The 22,065-nt window shown below is 33.3% G+C and overlaps 1 protein-coding gene across 1 annotated transcript; it reads right to left on the minus strand.

Moving 5' to 3' along the window:
- LOC109827439 (ATP synthase subunit d, mitochondrial-like) lies at positions 13,572–21,135 on the minus strand. Its single transcript, XM_020394452.1, has 5 exons — positions 20,841–21,135; positions 19,887–19,968; positions 14,280–14,344; positions 14,057–14,143; positions 13,572–13,944 (listed from the first exon to the last, which is right to left on the minus strand). Exons 1-5 carry the CDS (start codon positions 21,018–21,020, stop codon positions 13,843–13,845), a joined length of 516 nt encoding a protein of 171 aa, XP_020250041.1. The 5' UTR covers positions 21,021–21,135; the 3' UTR covers positions 13,572–13,842.

Genomic DNA, 22,065 nt, shown 5'->3' on the forward strand with positions numbered 1-22,065 from the left:
CCCGAGAGATCTCACTAAGTGTTGGACGCTGCCGTATCTCCTCAAGTGCTCGTTACAACGCTCTCCCTAAGGTCGTTAACGATGCTCACTCCTGCTTTTTGGACGTCCCGGACTCTCACCACTCACCTCACTCGTGTACAAGTGTATTACAAAAGTGAATTACAACACAATATTAAACAATTGATTATTCTCAAGCTATGGTGAGAACACAATGAAAGCATATCAAAGTTACAATATCTCTCAGCCACCAACTATACTATTATGTATACTAAAGTCAATTGGGTGTGTGTGACATGAGTTAAAATGAATATCTAACTCAAATATGTAAAACTAGCAATAATAAGGAATAATCAATAATAATTCGCTGAGAGAAGAGTGTAGAAAACTTCTCTAAGAAACATAAGAAGATGAGAGGGGATTGAGAATGATCCCTCAATTTACAGGTGAAAACTCTCTCCTTTGTAACAGAACCCAAACAGTAAAACCTAAACCCTTGTTTATAACACCTTGTTAAAATTTTTCTTAGTTGTAAAACTGAGATCAAAAGAGTAGTATTTATATCTTCAATAACTTAGCTAAAAATCCAAGCAAAGACAAAACAGCCCCAGCAACGGTAATAAAACTTAGCCGTTGGAAGCTGAAAAAGACATCGTCGGTCGACCGGAATATTTCATGCGGTCGATCGAAATTCATCGTCGACCGACCGGTCGACGCAGACCCTGTCACCCCAGTGAGCATATGAACGTCAGGTTCGGTCGAGCGGTGTGGTGCGACGCGAAATCTGATACAGCTCAAGAACTGGTTTTAGAAAGCTATGTTTGAGAACTTTTGAAAATATGTTAAAAAATAAATAAATGAATGTCGAAAATTATGACAACTTTGGGAAAAGTATATAAACGCATGTAAATTGACATTGTTACAAAAAGAATTTTTGCCAAGATAGCATTGGCCCATTTGTGTAAGAAATCATGGCATTTTGGCAAAATATTTAATAACCGGAAAATGTAGAACGATGTTTTTTTTTGGGGGGGAAATTTGATATTTTGGCTTAAATCATTTTGAAACTTTGGCACAATAATTAATAATAGACTTAATAATAATATGTATATGGATTTATTGTTTAAGTCTAAAAACAATGAATACCGATATTTTTTTAGCAGAAAATTGGGCATATATTATGGCAGATACATACAAATAAGCACTAATAGATTTCATTAAATATAGCTTGTTAAAGGAGGAATCATTGTAGGCTATAACATGAAAACAAAAATATATTTTCCAATTCTATTCATTGTTTCATTATAAATTCAAACCTCTTAAACAAAACATATATGTATATATATAACTTTGTGATATATGACAAAACCAAAACCAAATGCGTGGTATGTGTGTATATGACATTGAGCTAAGTTAAACACACATAATATTAAACCTAAACTTATTTTCCCAAAGCTTGACTTAGATCTCATTGAGCTCAACTTGGTAACGTTGGCGGATGAAGCTAAACTGGATCATTGGAAGCTTGAAATTGTACGATGCTTACTCCACACTTCCACGGCAACCTCCATTTTGATATCGTCATTGAAGCGTAATTCCATCCATTCCTCCAACAAGTTGTTTGTTATACAAACTAGAATGACCAGCTAAATCACTAGACAAACAACATTAGTGGTAAATTGTTTGTTAAACATCATCAAAACAAGAAGGCCAACAATATAGATGGTATTACTGCAAAAAATTGAAGCACAAAAAAACTCATAGTAGTATAACATAGATGATCGAACTGACAATTCATAAGTAAATATAAAGAAAATGCAATGCTAACAAAATGATTCAATTTATCAGATTATACAATTACAAAGGTTGTTATGAAACAAAAATGTATACTTATGTTTGATTTTGGTTACCCATTCCCTCTTTCAGGTGTAGAGAAACAGTATAAAAAGCTAATACTTTAGGTTACTTAAAAATTTTCAGTGGTGTCCTTGCAACCTGTAATAAAATAAGAAATGGTAAAATTTCTTTATCTGTGTTTACATTTGTTTTGTGTGTGTGCATATGTACTAATAATGACATGTATAACCGCAACACATTCAGAATTTTTTAGATATATACATATTTATGTTAGCAATTTAGAAATCTCTAAATGATTAACTTAAATCTTGAATATTAAATTCATAATACGAGCTGATTTAAAATAAGTAATAGAAGACGTTCTTCACATGATCAGGAACTTTAGTTTACTAAAAGAGAAATTAAGAAGTAAATTTACCTTGATAGGTAGATTCCCCCACCCTAAACCTCTGAGCGCTGCATCAAAATTAGAAGGATAAAAATTAAAAATATTACCAATAATCAGAACTAATCACAATGTATTATCCAAAGAACTACATTAAAAATCAGAAAAAATAAGAAAAAAATTAAAAGAATCAATTCAAAAGCTTTTCCTCTTCATCAATTCAAAAAATTAAAAATCAGATCCAAACTAATTTATCAACTGGATGAAAGAAGGAAAAAATGAATTTTTTCCTCTTCAACCGAAAAAAATAAATAAATAAATAAATAAATAACTCACAGAAAAGTTTGTAATTATTGGAATCCCTCGAATTCCCCTCAAATGCCTCTACATAAATGTTCAAATGCTCGATTCGGACCTCAATCATTGGATTATCAATCCTAACCCCAAAAAAAACCAAAAAAATTACCCAATTAATCAAACAAAAAGAAAACAAACAACAAACAAACAAAGCTCAATTCAAAATCAAATCTTTACCGCTCCATTCGATTCCTGAGCTTTAGCAAGAACCTTTCATTATCCTCTTTCGCAGTCTATATCAACGTCTCAAACAAATTTAAAAAATATGCATACATATAATTCTAAACAACTATGGCATACTAATCCACCCTTAGGATAACCCTTAACTTGTATGCTGGTGGAGAAAATGCTTGCTGCAACCTTCTCCATGCTATTAAAGAATATAGCATCAGACAATCAATTACACATGACATATTAAGAACAATACAAATATGAATGAAACTGGAGTTAATATGTTTACCAACTATTCTTGATTTAACAAAACCATTATAACAAGCAGTTATCTACGAAAAATCAGTGCTCGCATTGCATGAATTTGTCAATCATCAACACATGCAGACATTTTTCACAGAGGAAGAATAACATCACGAGTGGAAGTCAGGGATATAAACATTAGAAAATTATAACATAAATTTCATTGCTGAAAGCACCCTAATGCCACTAGGAAAGAACCCTAGAGGGGGTGAATAGGGTTTATGCTAATCTACCTAATGCCACTAGGAAAGAACCCTAGAGGGGGTGAATAGGGTTTATGCTAATCTAATCCGATTTATGCTAATTAAAAACTTATGAATAGGGTTTATGCTAATCTAATCCGATTTATGCTAATTAAAAACTTATTAACAAGTTATCCTAGCAAGTATAAAATACAATAAGGTATATGAGCTAGGATAAACAATATATACAAGGGTAAATAAAATAAACAAGATAGTGGGAATATAAACAAGCAATAGACAAAGGTGATATAAGATATAGACACAAAAATAAGTACACAAATTCAATCACAAACAAACAATATGATCACGGAGTTCGGTCCCTATGACCTACATATCCGCTCCTCACTTCGAGGAGATCTCCACTATCACAACCGGGTTTTCTACGCTCACCCGAATAACATTTACACCTCACACTCGGTTTTTTAGTTCGCCAAAAACTTTATAATCTCTCACAATGTAAACACACTAACTACCACCTCAAGTGTTGGTCTCTAGCCCGTGTCTCTCTCAAGTGTTAGGAATTACAACCTCTCTCTAGGCATTACCACCAACCACATTCCTCTTAGGATGACCCCGCTTCTCACCATACACTCCTCTTGGTATACTAGTGTAATACAAAGTGAACCTCATAATTATAGCTCCCAATACAATGGTTGTTCTCTAAACAAGGTGAGAACTCAATTAAGTCCAACTCTAAGTTATAATCTCACAACCCCAAATATACTATGTATGAAAATACTAAAAGCTCAATGTGGGTGTGTTTAACAAAGAGATTAAATAAAACAAATTAAACTCAAATAAATACTATCTTAATAAAATGATAATCAAACATTATAAATGTAAAGCTAGATTGAGTTTGGGAAAACTTCTCTATAGATAACAAGAGGGAGAGAGAGAGAGAGAATAGTTGAAGCTCAAACACAAATGGTGATCTCTTCTAGCTCTTGTGAAAATTGCTTCACAAAACCAAACTTGAAAAACAAACACTAAAACAAAGTTAAACACCCTTTAAACTTGTTTTAAACAATTCTCTTAACTAAATGAAATTGAGGATATGTGGGGCTATTTATAGGAACCCCAAAGCCAAGAGAAAATAAGGTAAAAAGACCAAAAACCCAAAACTGAAACAGACTAGAAAAAACTAGTCGTTACAGCATCAGTCGACTGACGACTTTCATTAGTCGACTGATGAGCTGACCGTTAGAGATGTTTTCCAACTCATCAGTCGACTAACGAACCTTATCAGTCAACTAATGACCTCATCAGTTGACTGGTTAGTCGACCAAAATAAAACAAAAACTTTTTGTTATTCCAGACAATTTCTTTAGTCGACTGAACACATTCATCAGCTGACTGATAACATTGTATCAGCCCAATTGAAACAAAAATTTTAATTTTAAATTATATTTTAAAAATAACAAATAAAATTAGAAAAATATAAAACTTTGGGAAATAATTGTAAACATGATAATACACATGTTACAAAAACTGTTTTCAAAAATCACCTCCCAAATGAGAAAACTCTTCATTTTTCAAAATAATCCAAAACATGTAAATGTAAACACACTTGTTTTGATATTTTGACTAAACCATGTTTTGAAACTCTATAAACTGGTTTTATAGACTTAATAAAATATGTATAAACTGATATTGAAGTCTATAAACTAATAAAACAATATTTTATCAAAAACACCTATATTTTGATAAAATCAACAAATACGTGTGTGTGTGTGTGTGTGTGTGTGTGTGTGTGTGTGTGATTAATATGAGCTTAAAGTATTAACACACAAGTATAAACCTATACTACAAACACTATAAACTATATACCCAAGCTTAAAGGTCTTCAATATAGCTTAACTTGGTAAACTTATGGATGAAGCTTGAACTTAGATCTTCAACGTGAATTACATTGCTTCACTCCACTATTCCGCCAACATTCATTGGATATGATCGTGAATGCTCAATTCCATCCATCCTCTAACATATTATTTACCTAGAATAAATATAAAACACAAACACTAGATAAACAACATTAGTTGTAAATTATTTGTTAATCATCATCAAAATGAAAGGACCCAACAATCCCCCCCTTTTTGATAATGACAAATAATTTACAAAAAGAGATATATGCATAAAAAGAAATTAATATGTAAATTATAATTATCATGCATATAACCAAAACAAGATATACTCATAATATTTCTCTCCCTTTGACAACATTAAAAAGGGGAAAACAAAAGAATGGAGAGAGCGAAAGCTCCCACTACAAATAAGCACGGTGAGTATAAAGCAAATATAGGGATTGTTCCCCCTATTAAAATATAATATAGAGTATATGCAATAAAGATCATGGTAAACATGTGAGCAAGCAAAATTAAAACATGCTTAAGCAAAACTCACATACAAAAAGATATTGAGAACACATGTAGATATGTCATATAAAAAAAATATGTCTCAAAGCATTGGTTTTAAAAAAAATCTTAATTAAAAAATTTATGAAATAAAAAAAAAACATGAGAATCATGAAAAAAGTTTTTAAATAAAAACAAATCAACCAATGACTTCATAAATTACAAGTAAACCATATGAGAACATAAAACCAAACCAATATCGATTTTTAAAAAGTAAGAGAGGCAACCATATCAAGCTCTTGAGCTTGTTTCAACCCATATAAATATTTTAGCACTCGGTAAACAAGATTTGGGAATAAACATCTAATTAATCCGAAGGGTTATATAAACACAAACCTCTCAAAAAAATCGAAACTAATACTCATGAAAACAAAAGAATTGATCAAAGAAAAATTATTTTCATATCAAAAAAAAATTTAAATATAATTTTCAAAACCAAGAAGAAGAAAAATAAATACACTAAAATTTTGGTTTAAAAAATCAAATTTGTTTTGGTACCTAAGTGTTCTTGGTACCAAAAGATTTAGGGACATGACTCCTATCATTTAAGTTCAAAGCCCTAGGGTTATGAACCTATTTGGGCGCATATGGTGCACTAATACGATCATAACAATAATCTTACAAATAACCCTTCTGATTGTCATATGTGCAATGAAAAATATCCATTTGTTTTTGTGGACCATTAACTCATGCACAGGAAACATTTGCAAACATAGATGGTCTTTTAAAATTATTTTGACAAACGTGGTTTATTTGAAGAATTTGGCAAAATTGAACCTTTTCTTAAATCAAAATAAAACTTCACCAAATGACCAAATCTACCACAAAAATTATATTTATACACACTAGCATGTTTATGATAAACTTTGGATGCATGTGCATGTGTGTGTGATGAAGAAACTACATGAGATGTACAAGGAACATTAGCATTCTTAGGTTTGTGTGCATCATAGCAAAATTTGGCTAAATGGCCTTTACGGTCATAAATAGTGCACTTATAAATTTTGTTATACATGTGTGGATAGTGAGTGGATGATTTTGACTTATTTGCACTAGACTTAGCACACATATTCACAAGCTTCTTATGTTTGTTAATGCATGTAGTTAGAGTTGAATCTAAAGAAGAAATACGGTTTTTAACATTGTTCAACTCATCATTAGGCATATTAACATTAACATTAGAAGTAGAACATAAATAGTTATTTATAAAAGAAGCAGTATCATTTATTATGTTCTCTACTTCTAATATGGCATTATCTTTTTCATGAGATAAGCTAGTTATAGATGTGGTTAATTTTTTATTTTCCAAAATTAACATGTCATTGTTTTCTTTAAGCATGGTATTTTCTTTTGCAATGACATCCAATTTTAACACTAGCTCCTCATGATCGGATTTTAATTCTACATGCTTGCTTTTTAACTCTAAAAATGTATGATGCAATTTGTTATAGGCATGTAATAATTTTTCAGATGCATAAGAAAGTTCATCACTAGAAAAATCATTAATGGATTCGAACTCGCAAATCTGACTAGGGCTATCACCTAGTGGCTGTATGCATGATGCTCCTCTATCACTTGAAGTCGATTCCGCCACAACGCATCAAATCTCCTCCAAATCTCCTTGATGTGGTTCAAAAAGTTTTCAAATCATGTTAGCATTATCAAAATGAGCAAGTTTGTTAGAAATACATGGTTCAAAAGCATTATGCAAGAATTCTAACACTAACTTGTTCATTGTAAATATTTTCTTATCATGATTGCTCCACTTAGATTTCTCTAATGTGGGCACAATATAAGCATAATTAATAACTTCCCATAAGTCGATTTTTCTAGATTCAATAAATATTTTAAATCTAGAGCACCATTGAGCATAAGGGAAATTTATATATTTTGGAGTAATATTTGGATCATAGCCTAAACGAAATACATCCATATTCATGATATATATATATATATATATATATATATATATATATATATATATATATATATAATGCAAGCAAGATACAAATGTAATTAAAACTAGATTAGCACAAAAAAATAACTTAAATCTTTAACTCAAGGTGATTAGACCTTAAATCAAAGAGCACCAAGCTCTGATACCAATTGAAAGTACCCTAATGTCACTAGGAAAGAACCGAAGAGGGGGGTGAATAGGGTTTATGCTAATCTAATCCGATTTATGCCAATTAAAAACTTATTGACAAGTTATCCTAGCAAGTATAAAATACAACAAGATATATGAGTTAGAATAAGCAATATACACAAGGGTAAACAAAATAAACAAGATAGTGGGAATATAAACAAGCAAAAGACAAAGATGATATAAGATATAGACACAAAAATAAGTACGCCAATGCAATCACAAACAAACGATATGATCACGGAGTTCGGTCCCCACGACCTACGTCTCCGCTCCTCACCTCAAGGAGATCTTCACTATCACAACCGGGTTTTCTACGCTCACCCGAATAACGTTTACATCTCACACTCGGTTTTCTAGTTCACCAAAAATTTTATAATCTCTCACAATATAAACACACTAACTATCACCTCAAGTGTTAGTCTCTAGCTCGTGTCTCCCTCAAGTGTTAGAAATTACAACCCCTCTCTAGGCATTATCACCTACTCCACTCCTCTTGGGATGATCCTGTCTCTCACCACACACTCCTCTTGGTGTACTAGTGTAATACAAAGTGAACCTCACAATAATAGCTCTCAACACCACACACTCCTCTTGGTGTACTAGTGTAATACAAAGTGAACCTCACAATAATAGCTCTCAATACAATGGTTGTTCTCTAAACAATGTGTACTAGTGTAATACAAAGTGAACCTCACAATAATAGCTCTCAATACAATGGTTGTTCTCTAAACAATGTGAGAACTCAATTAAGCCTAACTCTAAGTTACAATCTCATAACCCCAAATATACTATGTATGAAAATACTAAAAGGTCAATGTGGGTGTGTGTAACAAAGAGATTAAATAAAACAAACTAAACTCAAATAAATACCAGCTTAATAAAATGATAATCAAACAATATAAATGTAAAGCTATATTGAGTTTAGAAAAACTTCTCTATAGATAACAAGAGGGAGAGAGAGAAGAGTTGAAGCTCAAACACAAATGGTGATCTCCTCTAGCTCTAGTGAAAATTGCTTCACAAAACCGAACTTGAAACAAACACTAAAACAAAGTTAAACACTCTTTAAACTTATTTTATATAATTCTCTTAACTAAATGAAACTGAGGATATGCAGGGGTAGTTATAGGAACCCCAAAGCTAAGAGAAAACAAGGCAAAAAGACCAAAAACCCAAAATTGGAACATGCTAAAAAAAACTAGTCGTTACAGCATCAGTCGACTGACGGCTTTCATCAGTCGACTGATGAGCTGACCGTTAGAGACGTTTTCTAGCTCATCAGACGACTGACAAACCTTATCAGTCGACTGATGACCTCATCAATCGACTGGCCAGTAGACCAAAATAAAACAAATTTTTTTTGTTATTCCAGGTGATTTATTCAGTCGACTGAACACATTCATCAGTCGACTAATAACACTGTATCAGCCTGATTGAAATAGAAAATCTAATTTTTAAATTACCTTTTAAAAATAGCAAATAAAATCAAAAAAATATAAAACTTTGGGAAATGATTGTAAACATGATAATTACAAAAACTAGTTTTTAAAAATTACCTCCCAAATGAGAAAACTCTTCATTTTTCAAAATAGTCCAAAACATGTAAATATAAACATACTTGTTTTTACATTTTGACTAAACCATGTTTTGAAACTCTATAAAGTGATTTTATAGACTTAATAAAATATGTATAAATTGATATTGAAGTCTATAAACTAATAAAACAATATTTTATCAAAAACACCTATATTTAGATAAAATCAACAAATACATGTGTGTGACTAATATGAGCTTAAAGTATTAACACACAAGTATAAACACACAAGTATAAACCTATACTACAAACACTATAAACTATATACCCAAGCTAAGGTCTTCAATATAGCTTAACTTGATAAACTTACGGATGAAGCTTGAACTTGGATCTTTAACGTGAATTGCATTGCTTCACTCCATTATTCCACCAACCTCCGTTGGATATGATCATGAATGCTCGATTACATCCATCCTCTAACATATTGTTTGCCTAGAATAAATACAAAACACAAACACTAGATAAATAACATTAGTTGTAAATTATTTGTTAATCATCATCAAAATAATAGGACCCAACAACTGCAAGGGCCCATCATGTACATGTACAAAGGATTGGTGACACGCGCAATGCTTAAAGATGACAATCACTAGCTCAAATATACATAAGAACGAAGTAATGCACTAACAAATTAATACAAATATATGGAATAATGTAGACCATATCCTAATATATTTGTTAAGAAAAAATTAATTTACCTTGATAGCTTTGTACTCCTATCAACCTTAGATTCCTGACATCAACAATCATTAATACAAAAAAGAAGATAAGTCATGAACCAATCAACCATCAACCATATAATATAATAAGAAATAAGAATAGGGAAATAATAATGATAAAAATAATCAGCATAACCACTCTACTTACAATTGAAAATAAAGATCTTCTTTGCTTCATCAAAACTGAAGCAGTAGGTAATTTATACAACCACAAAATAACCTAAAATTTCAGTTAAGAAATGTAAAGCCCTAGAAATTAGTATCGTTTATAATAACGGCCAAAAAATTTAGAGAGATTGGGGGTATAAGTTCGGAAATGATTAGAGATTTTTTTTTTGGGTGGGGGGGGAGGGGAGGTGGAGCGGCAGAGGATGGAACGGTTAAATGAGGGAGCTTCATTGGTTGAGAAACGGAAGAATCGGAGATGAAAAGCCAGGGGGCGGGGGTAGGGTGAAGCAGTAGAGATTAGAATGATTAATCGAGGAAGATGAAAAGGTTATTTCCTCCTTGTTATCTAGTATCCGCAAGAGTGTCACATAGATGGGACATTACAATATATTGTTCATAAAACGGCAGAAAGCTTTATCCTTATGCACCTTCTAACTCTCAAGCTAGATTTTACAATCCAAAATGCATCAATTTTTTTTATAAAAATTGGTTGTTGCCCTTATGTTGAATATCCTTTTATCTTAGAAGGGGGCATCTTTGTTACCAAGTACACCCACAACTATTTATAAACATATAATCTCATCTCCTTAAGTGGCATTAGATGCATAGTACAATGCATTCATAGAATACACAAGTTTATAATCAGTTAAAATGTATATATCTCATTGCATATACCACATATTTGGTGTTGCATGACATTCCTTGGCCAATAATACGTAAATCCTTGTAATCCCTTGTTACTATAAAAATATGTCATAAAATAACAAGCATACGCAGAAGGAGGGGCTCAAAGTTTACACAACTTTATAGGATGATTCCCAGAAAAATTCATGAGAAATCCTTCAATTCACGAGACACATCATCACAAAAAAACAAATTTTCACTCAATTTAACTGAATCAAAAAATAAACTTACAATAGCCAATATCTTAATCCTATGGCCAATTCATTACGGAGAAATTTAGGGAATAAAAGTAATACCTTTTCCGCATCGGCGCCAACGGAGAGAGGGGAAGCCTCATCAGATCCCTAGAAACGAAATTCCAAAATCTCCATCAAGCAATGTCAAGAAACAAAAGCGGGGTAAATGAAAAAGCAAAGAAAGTAACGAACCCGAAAGCCAACGTCTAGGGTTTTAGTCGGCGGTTCTAGGGTTTGGGCCTTGACGACCTCGGGAGCGGCGTAGGTTCTAGAAGGGAGAGGGCGAGATTGAAGGGAGAAGCGGGGCTTGGAGCTGATGAGAGAGAAAGAGAGTGATGAGAAACGGAAGTATTGGAGATGAAGAGGCAAGAGGGGGGAGCGGCGGAGCTGAGAACGTTTAAAAGAGGGAGATGAAGAGGCAGATGAAATAGGATAGGCCAGGTAATAGCTATTTAAGATTTACGTTTTAATTAATTAATTAAACCAGTAATAACAACTAAAAATGTTAATAATTTTAAACATTGAATGAATAGGATAGGAATATAGGATAAAATTATAATTAACTAAGTTGAAAGGGACAAAATGGACATGCAAAAGTTTGACAATTGTTTTCTCTTTTAGAAATAGTATAGATAAACAACCACATAACTCTTAGCAAGTAATTTATAAGTTTAACAACCAACTAATAAGTATAACAACTATCACATAAATTTAACAACGAACTCATACGTTTAACAACTAACTCATAAATTTAACAACTAACTAATACGTTTAACCCCTTTAAAGTTATAGAAAATTGCAAATAAAAAAGTTACAAAAATTACAAATAGTCACTCAAAAAATTATATAAAACTCTAAAAATATTTGAAAATTGCAAATAACTCCAAAAAATTGTAGAAAACCCTACCAGAAAGCTTTGGAAATTGCGAATGTGCCCCTATAAATTGCAGAAACACCTAAAACATTTTAGAAATTGCAAATGACCTCCCAAAAAGTTGTAGAAACCCCTCTAACCGCCAACAAAAAAGTTCCAAAATTGAAAGTGACCCTAAAATTGCAAAAAACCCCTTTCAAGGTCAAATTTTGCCAAGAACCACCTAATTTTCACATATAAAGCCCAAAAATGGAAGAGGGAAGGTTTTTTTTTAATGTGAAGATTAACACAAATGAGTGAGCAAAGGGGGCAGCCGACATGCCATTAAATGAGAGTAGAATGGGGATAAGTAAATGGTTGTGACATGGCAAGGTATATTAGGGGCTAAACACATTTGTTTTTTAATTTTGGTACATAAGCACTTGTCGACTAAGTGTTGGGCCCTAGTCACATTTGCCTTATCATTTTAGGGACTAAAAGCTTTTTTTTTTTTTTTCCTTTTAAAAACTGATATATCCTAACTTTTGAAAACGCAACTTGCAAGGTTACCAATATAAGCCAAACACCTAATCTACCCCAACAATTTTCATACACTTTTCATCTTAAAAATAAAAAACGAGCAAAAGCTAATATGCCTTAAACGATTCTAATAATCAGCCCCTCCAAAAACCGTGCCACTTAACAAGAGAGAAGTGCTAAGAAGAAGGGCAAACTTAGTTAAACCATTGGGTTGGTTTGTTGGAGAGGTTGGGTTTTAAGTAATTAAATTTCATTTGGATTAGATAGTTAAGATGAAGGGTTTGCATTTGACAAATAAAAAAGGATTACATAAGCTAATCCTCCTATTGTTTTAAAGAAATATCAAGTTTTAATCCTCCTATAATTTTTTTATAAAAAAATATCAAGTTTAACCTCATTAAAATGGGAAATTTTATTGGTAAATGTTTTATCAAGATAATTTTTCAAACTGAACTTGCATTCATTTTAATCATAAAAATAGTGTCAATTTTCCATTATTTTAATAAATGATTGTTGGGAAGGGAAATAAAAAGAACTAAAATTACATATCATTAGCAAAGAACTTGTTCCAACATAAATTAACAAAAATTTTGAAGTTTTATCTATAACTTTCACTTTACACGGTATATCCCATCTCACACTATCATCCTATCAAAGAACGAATTTGGTAAACAATTGTCTTTCGATAAGTTTGAGTCAGTTAACAAAGCACAAAGAACAAATTAAGAAAATATCGTTTTCAATTTTTCTACTGTTACTGCTCTTACCCCCAGCCTGAGGAGGTGAACTAAATTTACGTTCGGTTAAAACGAGGGGTTAAACCCAAATGAGGCCGACGAGAGGCTCTCATAAAATCATCAGACATCAAATTTCGGCGGAACATAGCATCACTTTCCATACAACCAACAGAGTAAAACATGTTATAGTGGTTCTTGCATATCTTATTTCCTTCTCAGTAAACAGAGAAAGATGTTGAGAAACACAACTTGCATTTTAAGCAGGAATTCAACGTCAGGGAGCCCCAACGCTGGATGAGGTATAACATAAACAATGAAGCAAAACTTCCAAATAGTCCGCCAGCGAGAGCTAAACAACAGTCACCACTAGTACAAAGTGAAGAGGGAAAATTTTATTGGAAGCGCCAAAGATTACAAGGCGACAAGTAAAGAACTCCAGTGTTTAGTAACCCCAATAGTCATTTCGTATTTCATCGTCGAACTTCTTTTTGAGCTCAGGGTGCTTTGCAAAGTACTCATCTGCTGTCATGGTGCTGATCTTTTTCTGCACAAGCATAAAAAAAATTAATGAGCCCAAGCAAAAAGGAGTTATAGAATAATACCTTTAAAAAAAATCATACTACGCAATTCTAGGATTTTTATCACAATGTTATCACCTTCATTTCTTGAACTTCAGCAATTTCCTTCTCCAATCTTTCTGACTCTTTCAGCGATTGTTGCTCGGCTTCTTTCAGCTCCACCAACTGCACATGCAGAAAAAGGAGGGGGGGGGGGTTTGGGGGGGGGTAGCAAGCTTTCAGGTTGAACGTCTAGCATATCAAAACAGAACCAAAGGATACTAATTTCAACAATTATAGAAGAGGAACAGAAAAGTCTCACCAAAGCATCAAACTTGGGTTTGTACTCAGGAGTCACAGTGTCAACATACTTTGGGATCTTGATGCCTGAAAAATAGATGGTGCTTATTTAGCCCAAAGAGACAGAAAGCTAAAGAAATGGCTGAACATGATTCAGGCAGATGAAGCAGATACAGAATGAGAAATTCAGTAGAACTCAAGGTTTATATCAAATCCATCAAGTTAATAAATTGGGATTAAAGAGTTTTAGAAAACAAGTCCATTCACATGATGAGATGACTAGAATCAAACCAAAACCACGAGAATCAGTGGTACTAAATTACATCATCAATAACACACAAAAATGCTGTTAACAAAAACGTACGAAACCACCAATAGATATTTAATCACCTTATCACTTGACAGGGTACAGTTAGTCTTGATATTCACACCACCAACATAAAAGATTCTAAACAGTAACTAGTCCATTGTGTTACCATTTGCATGAGATATATTGTTGACGATATCAAAGAAAGAAAACTAACACTGCATAGTCTGAATTGACTTGGTTAAATGAGCTAGGAATCTCGTTTAACATTTGACAGTTACACGACAACTACTGCAAGCTCCTCACTACGAAAGAGATACCCAACTATAAAAACATGTCCATAAAATATTATTAAGTACTGAACTGCAAGCCATCTTTACAGTGTATTTGCAGTAGCAAATTTTATATTTTCATCATCTACAAGCTAGCAGGTACACTTGAATCAGTTGGGGTGGTATTTGACCGCACCAAGGCGTATATTTCAAGGTAACATAATGTAAAGAACATAATGATGTCTTTGTCAGCTGCCAGACAAGCCAAGCATATTTTCATCAATACATGCCAGATCATACGCACAAGGAAAGAAAAAAGAATGGGAAAAAAAATCTTTACCTCCTACATTGAAAACCTAAAAAATAAGTGACAAGCATTCAAGTGTCGCAACTCACGAGACTCATAACAACCATGACCAAGATCAAACTGGCTCAACGTGGAAATGATACTTGTGAAGTAAATATTTCTAAGACGGACTCGTACATACATAAAATTCCTTGATGGATTATAGTATACATTATGATTTAGGTAACACACACAGACACAAAACGTAAAAGCTAGAAGACTATTGAAATACATTCTATGCAGGCATAGCTGTGAACTGTTGCAATCCGTAGAAGATACATTAGTGAAAGACCGGCAATGTTCTTGATATTTTGGTGAATCTTTGTTCAAAGTCGTCAACCCAAAAAACATTTAAGTTAGAACTCCGGACAGCTAAACCCAATCCTTCCTGATATTTTATCCTTGATATGAAGGATATAAGAACGGTGAAGATATTTGTTAAAATATTATTAAGATATTTAAATGTTTTATTTCTAATTCAACTCATTTTAATATTGCTTCAGATTACCATGTATATGCTGCATTTACATGCGAGAACATGAGAATATTCAAAGTTGGCTGGGACAGAGTATCTCCATAATGAGTACCTCAAGTTCTTGCTATCTATTGAGACTATATGTTACCAATAATACCTACTAAACTACCTACTACTCCCTGCCCACTACCCAGTATCCACTATAAAAACCTCAGGGCCTAGGCACAAAGTCCACTGCTAAATAGCGTCTATAGAGCCAATTTAGGATCTTCATTTCAGTAACAAACTATTTGATAGGAAAGAGAAATTCCTGAAAATGATCCACTTAACTAGTATCAAGTAAAGAGCCAGGAAAGAAACATTTTTCCTCACATTACTTGGTCTTACAACAAAGAACAAACAATTCAAAACATGCAAATTAATCAAGGAACCATATAATAATGCATATGAACAAGAAACCAAGCCACCAATAGATATGCGTAGCCCTAATATAAACCAGTTATTTTCTTTTCGTTATATATTTTAGTTTACAAACTCTTTCTGCATAAAATCCAAACCATCCAGAATTTTCCCAAATTCTGTGTCCCCTTAAAAATAATTCCAAATGTCGAACCCATGCCAATAATAGCAACCTCAAGGCAACTTCATGCCACTTTAAGACTTCCCTTTGCCTTCTATGACAATTCTAAACAAAAATCAGGCCTCCATGTATAAAGGCTTCCTTTCCATAATGCTTGTGAGCATTTGGGTAAAGGTAAAGTATATTCTCCATCACATTCCCTCTAACAAAAATTCAGTCTCTGTTGTTAAATATCACCCAGTTCCCTCTCCCATAAAATGCATTGTTTCATATATGAGCACATGATATCTCCACATTTACGCTGCTTGGACTTTTTTTCACAAATCTAAGCAATATAACTTGCTATCCTTGTGGTCTTTAATCAAGATAGGAATAAGAAACTAGTAATTGATGTAAGTAAATAGAAGTCCAAATGACAGCACAACCCAAGCATTAAATACAACAATAATTTTTTTCCAAAACTAGTTGTCTGTTTGGGAACCAAGGTGTTTCCTCAGTTTCTATTTTATTTTTGCCAATAATGAAATCAGAAGTGTCTGGTAACTGGTTCGATTCTTTGGGCCTGAAACTTAGAAAGCCCAAAACACATTGGTTTTCCCAAAACACCTAAATTGTGTTTTAAGTTTTTTGATTCCGTTTTTTATTCTCTCCCCAAAACAAGGACTCATTATCCGCATCCGCTCTCCACCCATTGCATCTCACCACCTTTGCACGGTCACCACCGGTGAAGTCACCGAGTGATCTCGATGCTGTCAAGCCACCATTCTTGAGATCTCATGAGATCAAAAGGTACTCTCCTTTTCTTCCTCTACAATCTAATCTCTATCCCTAGCTCTCTCCTCTTCTTATGGTTCTCTTTCTCTCGTCCCTTCCTCTATTTTGCACAATTTTACTGTAAATTAAGCTTTAATTATTTGTTTTTATGATGGTTTTGAGTTTTCCCTATATTTGTGTCAATCTCAATCTTGCCCTAATTTCTATTTTTATGTGATGTTTCCTAACTTGAAAACTTTTGGTAGACAATGATTGGTAAGTTTGATTTTTTCCTCCCCTTTTCTTTAGTTTTCTCTAGTTCATCATTTTTATTTCTATTTTCACGTTTTTTTTAGTTCATCGGTTCATCGGTAAGGGTAGAACTTCCAAGGTACAACGGCATGCAGCAGCAATGGCATGGTGATGGCGAAGGTGGCTGCAACAGTGGCAGTGTTCGCGGTGGCGGTCCTAGGGTTTGGAGCTAGCACTTAGTGATAGGTTGGTAGAATTTGTTTTATAGAAAGATGGGTGGCATTTTGAGAACACATTTGGACTGTTTTGAGAACACTTCCCATTTAAAACAACATCATAGCATGGTGTTCTTAAAGCAAGAAAAACATTTAGCTAAATGGACACTAGAATTTTAACGCATTTTAACAAGACTTCTAACTTTATCAGCAAGGGCGGATCCACCTTAGAGGACGTGGGTGCCACGTGATATGTCACGTGACACCACTTTCCTCCAATGGGTTTCTTATATATTAAGGACCTTATGAGTTGAAGTAATCAAGGTGCAATTCTGTATTTGACAGTTTTACTAATGATGTATTTGATAGTGTTACTAATAATGCAAGTATGTACTTTTCTCAAAATCTAAAAACTCATCAGGGACAATTGTAATTTTTTTAATTATTAATCATGCAGTGAACCACTTACCACTACCAGAAACTTGAGTCCACTGCTTACCATGGGAGGCCTTTGTCATGCCTCCACAAATGAGTATTGTATGTTGGCACATCCTTGTAAGAATCTAATTAAAAGTTAATGTACATAAAGCCCACAACGTTGAAGTGACCTAATTATACTAGCTTCTAATGTTTGGTCTTCTTCATGAACTAAAGGTTTCCAAGAAAATTTCCTCATTGCTCACAATTTGCCATCTTCAATTAAAAGTTTATCTAGGAAATATATAATACCACTGATCTTAACCCAGCTCAACAAGCATAAATTACAAGCAACATTTTTATATTTCCGTCAATAATAACAATATTCTATTTAGGGTAATTCTACTGTCATTTCTTGTTCTAAGAGCTTGAACTTCCGTCAATAATAACAATATTCTATTTAGGGTAATTCTACTGTCATTTCTTGTTCTAAGAGCTTGAACCATAATGATATATATTTGCATCCTCCATTATGTATATTTGCATGCTCCAAAAGAAATTCAAAAAGGGAAAATATGAATCAATTATTTTTACCTTGCAACATGAAAATAATAACACTGGTCTTCTTCATGAACTAAAGGTTTCCAAGAAAATTTCCTCATTACTCACAATTTGCCATCTTCAATTAAAAGTTTATCTAGGAAATATATAATACCACTGATCTTAACCCAGCTCAACAAGCATACATTACAAGCAACATTTTTATAATTCCGTCAATAATAACAATATTCTATTTAGGGTAATTCTACTGTCATTTCTTGTTCTAAGAGCTTGAACTTCCGTCAATAATAACAATATTCTATTTAGGGTAATTCTACTGTCATTTCTTGTTCTAAGAGCTTGAACCATAATGATATATATTTGCATCCTCCATTATGTATATTTGCATGCTTCAAAAGAAATTCAAAAAGGGAAAATATGAATAAATTATTTTTACCTCGCAACATGAAAATAATAATGATATTCTAGGCTACAGATTTACAACAATTGTTAATTTGTTATTGAGATGCATGATGTTTTGTGAACTTAAAGATTAAATTTAGAAAGTTGTGCATTACTGCACATTGACTTTCAACAATTAAATGGATAACATAGAAGATATATTCTTCACTTAAGTCCAAAGATACTAGTTATTTGCCAAAATGGAAAAGGATGTGACTCCTTATGCTTCATACAATAAGCATTTACACAACTCTATCCATGTATCTCTCATAGAAGAAAATATCAAGACCAAGAACGTATAAGATTTTGTATGTAATATTCATGAGCTAATTATAGAGCGACAAAGTCTCTACAAGCATGTTTAACTATCTAAGTATTATAAATAATTTACACTGTATTAGTTGTGTCATATCTCACCTTGATCTTAACACAAGATTTTAAATATCGGATGAGGAAAATATCGGATGGCCAAAATCCCAGATATCAGGGAAAATAATAGGGATAATGTAGTAAATATCGGAGTTCCATATCAAATGAGGTGCACATATCCATATATGTATGTATGTGTGTGTGTGTGTGTGTGTGTGTGTATACATGCTAAAATGTAATATGAACATACTTAACAAAATCTATGCATACAACATTCAAATAATATATGTTTAGGATCACTAGTAGAAACTCAATTAGGGAGAAAAGCCTACTAGAATTCACTAACAAACTTCATAAGACTGGAATTTTGCTAAAGGAAATTAAAGAAATAATGTAGAACTCTATTTCTTTGGAGGAAAGCCATATAAAAGGACATATCAGCCAATATATCGGGCCACATCGGGGACATATCGCCTCACCCAAAATTTGCCAGAAAGCAGTAAAGGATATTCTGACCATGTGGTTTTGAGGCAACCGCTGTAAACAGATACATCGGATGATTTGTTGGATATGTGAGGGACATTTAAAACAATGTCTTAACAACACAAGAAGCATCAATATGAAAACATAAGAGAACATACTATCATAAGCTTCTTTGTACATATCAACCAGACGGGAGCCGATTCCTTTTCTGTAATACTCCCAGTCGATTGGTTGAGGTTCCTAGATAATAAACACAAACATGAATACCATTAGCTTAATTGTAAATAGACAACAAAACTGATTATACCATTCGAGAAACCACCAAGCAATGTCTCACAGAAGCAATGTCTCACAGAAGAAAAGCACCTTCCAAATTCTATGAACTATGTGTAACGCAAGAAAAAAGAGGATAACATGAAAGAACAAAAAAAAAAGAAAAAAAAATGAAAAGATAAAAACAACTGACTAGAAGAGTTACTTCTAAAGGTCTCATTTCAAGCTTCACCCTTTGATACTCCAGAAGTTCGTTGGTTATCACCCTTATTCAATATTCCAATAATTAGTAATTCAAACTAAACAAACCCAACATTTTCATATTTTCTTCAAGTTCCACCATATCAAAAATTAGAAGCGAATAAACTGAAAACAACTAGAAGTCTGGTTAAAACCAAGTCAAACAATAATTCCTTTTTGACACCACCAAACTATTGATATTCCTAACAGATTACACTAGCTGATTGTATGCAGTGATATTATAAACATCTTGGCAAATGGCAACCTGATCTCTTCAATAGCTTCTTCGTATTAAAGTTTCAGAACAAAGTCGACTAATTTTGATCATCATATAGTGGAGAACAACGAAAAGTGTCTCCATTTCCCGATGGATGAATGATTCCTCACCAAATTTCAAATTAACTCCCCAATCCAGAATGAAGCAGAATATTCTTTCATAATACAGCCAAAAATAGACAACAATAATCTGCTCTATCTACCGTTTCTTCAAATTAAAGAACCGCAATTACTCGTCAGAACGAACAATCAGGAAAACTACGCGACATCATCCAAAAAATCACCTCCTGATCGAAAGCCTAACCCTAGATCCGATCGATTACCTGACTGAACTTAGTCTGCAGATCATTGTTAACCTCGTCGAAGGATCGACGGAGGTTAGCGAACTCCTTGCGAGCCTCGTCGGTGATGAGAGCCTTGGCCATGCCGTCCCAATCGATCATAGACCTCGCGGCCTTCGCCGCCGTCTCCACCACCTTCTTCCCGCTCCCGCTCCCGCTCATTTTCCCTCTCTTTCTCGAGATCGAAAGATGGAATGAAGTTTAATCGAATTCTTTTTTTTTTTCGTAGTTAGGTTTTTTTTTTTCCTCCTACTAATTACCGAGAGGGATAAGGAGGATTGGGGGATTTTGGGTTGTAGGGTTGGCTGATGGAAGGAGTAGGGGTATAATGGGGTTTTGAGTGAAAGAATTTGGTGGTCCGGTAATGGGCCATTAGAACACAAAGTGGGCTTTTACGGGATACTTAAATCTGAGAGATGTTCAGTGGAGGCAGGAGTACGCACCGAGAATTGCTAATGCATGGTGTAGGGGAAAAGGAAGGGGAAAAAGAAAAAAAAAAAAAAAAAAAAAAAACTTAAAAGAAAATGAAGCGTATGGGAAAAACTAGTTTCAGCCCTGCAGATTTGTTTAATACTAGTTGGATTGCACGTGCAATACACATGGTAAAGTTTTCATTTTATGTTTTAAATTTATAATTTTATTTATAATGTTTTGTTATAAAAATATGGAATGTAAGTAATGGATAAAACATATAGACATAATCTAAACATTCAACATTTGAACAATTAAATTATATTGATTGATTGATTGGGAGGGGCAATGCAAATTTGTAAGATGGTTAAGGGCTCACATTAATTTATCATAATTGAATTTTCGTTGCAGAAAACAATACCGATTAGATTTACATTAAAAGGAACACATTTGACCGTTTGAGAGAAACTTATAAGAATGTAAAATAATTACAAGTTAAGAAGGCAAACAGCCGACATCTACCAACAATGAACTGTTTCCCTATGTATTTATGCAGTTTCTTTCACTGTGATGTAATCGTCCAAACATTATACATGCATTATGAGTCATGCTCTCAGTACAAATGTTTCACTCGATGACTCACTAAAGCTACTAAACTGAATGATTAATGTTACATTTGAGACGAGTAATACAACGTTAGAGGGTAGCCGTCGCTTTCTTTAAGAATGGGTTGTATTCAATATTATTTCGAAAGTCTGCTTTCCAGAAGATTGTCCAAAAGCCCAAGCATCTGGCC

The sequence above is a fragment of the Asparagus officinalis genome, chromosome 1 (assembly GCF_001876935.1).
Source record: "Asparagus officinalis chromosome 1, Aspof.V1, whole genome shotgun sequence".
Classification (NCBI taxonomy): Eukaryota; Viridiplantae; Streptophyta; class Magnoliopsida; order Asparagales; family Asparagaceae; genus Asparagus; species Asparagus officinalis.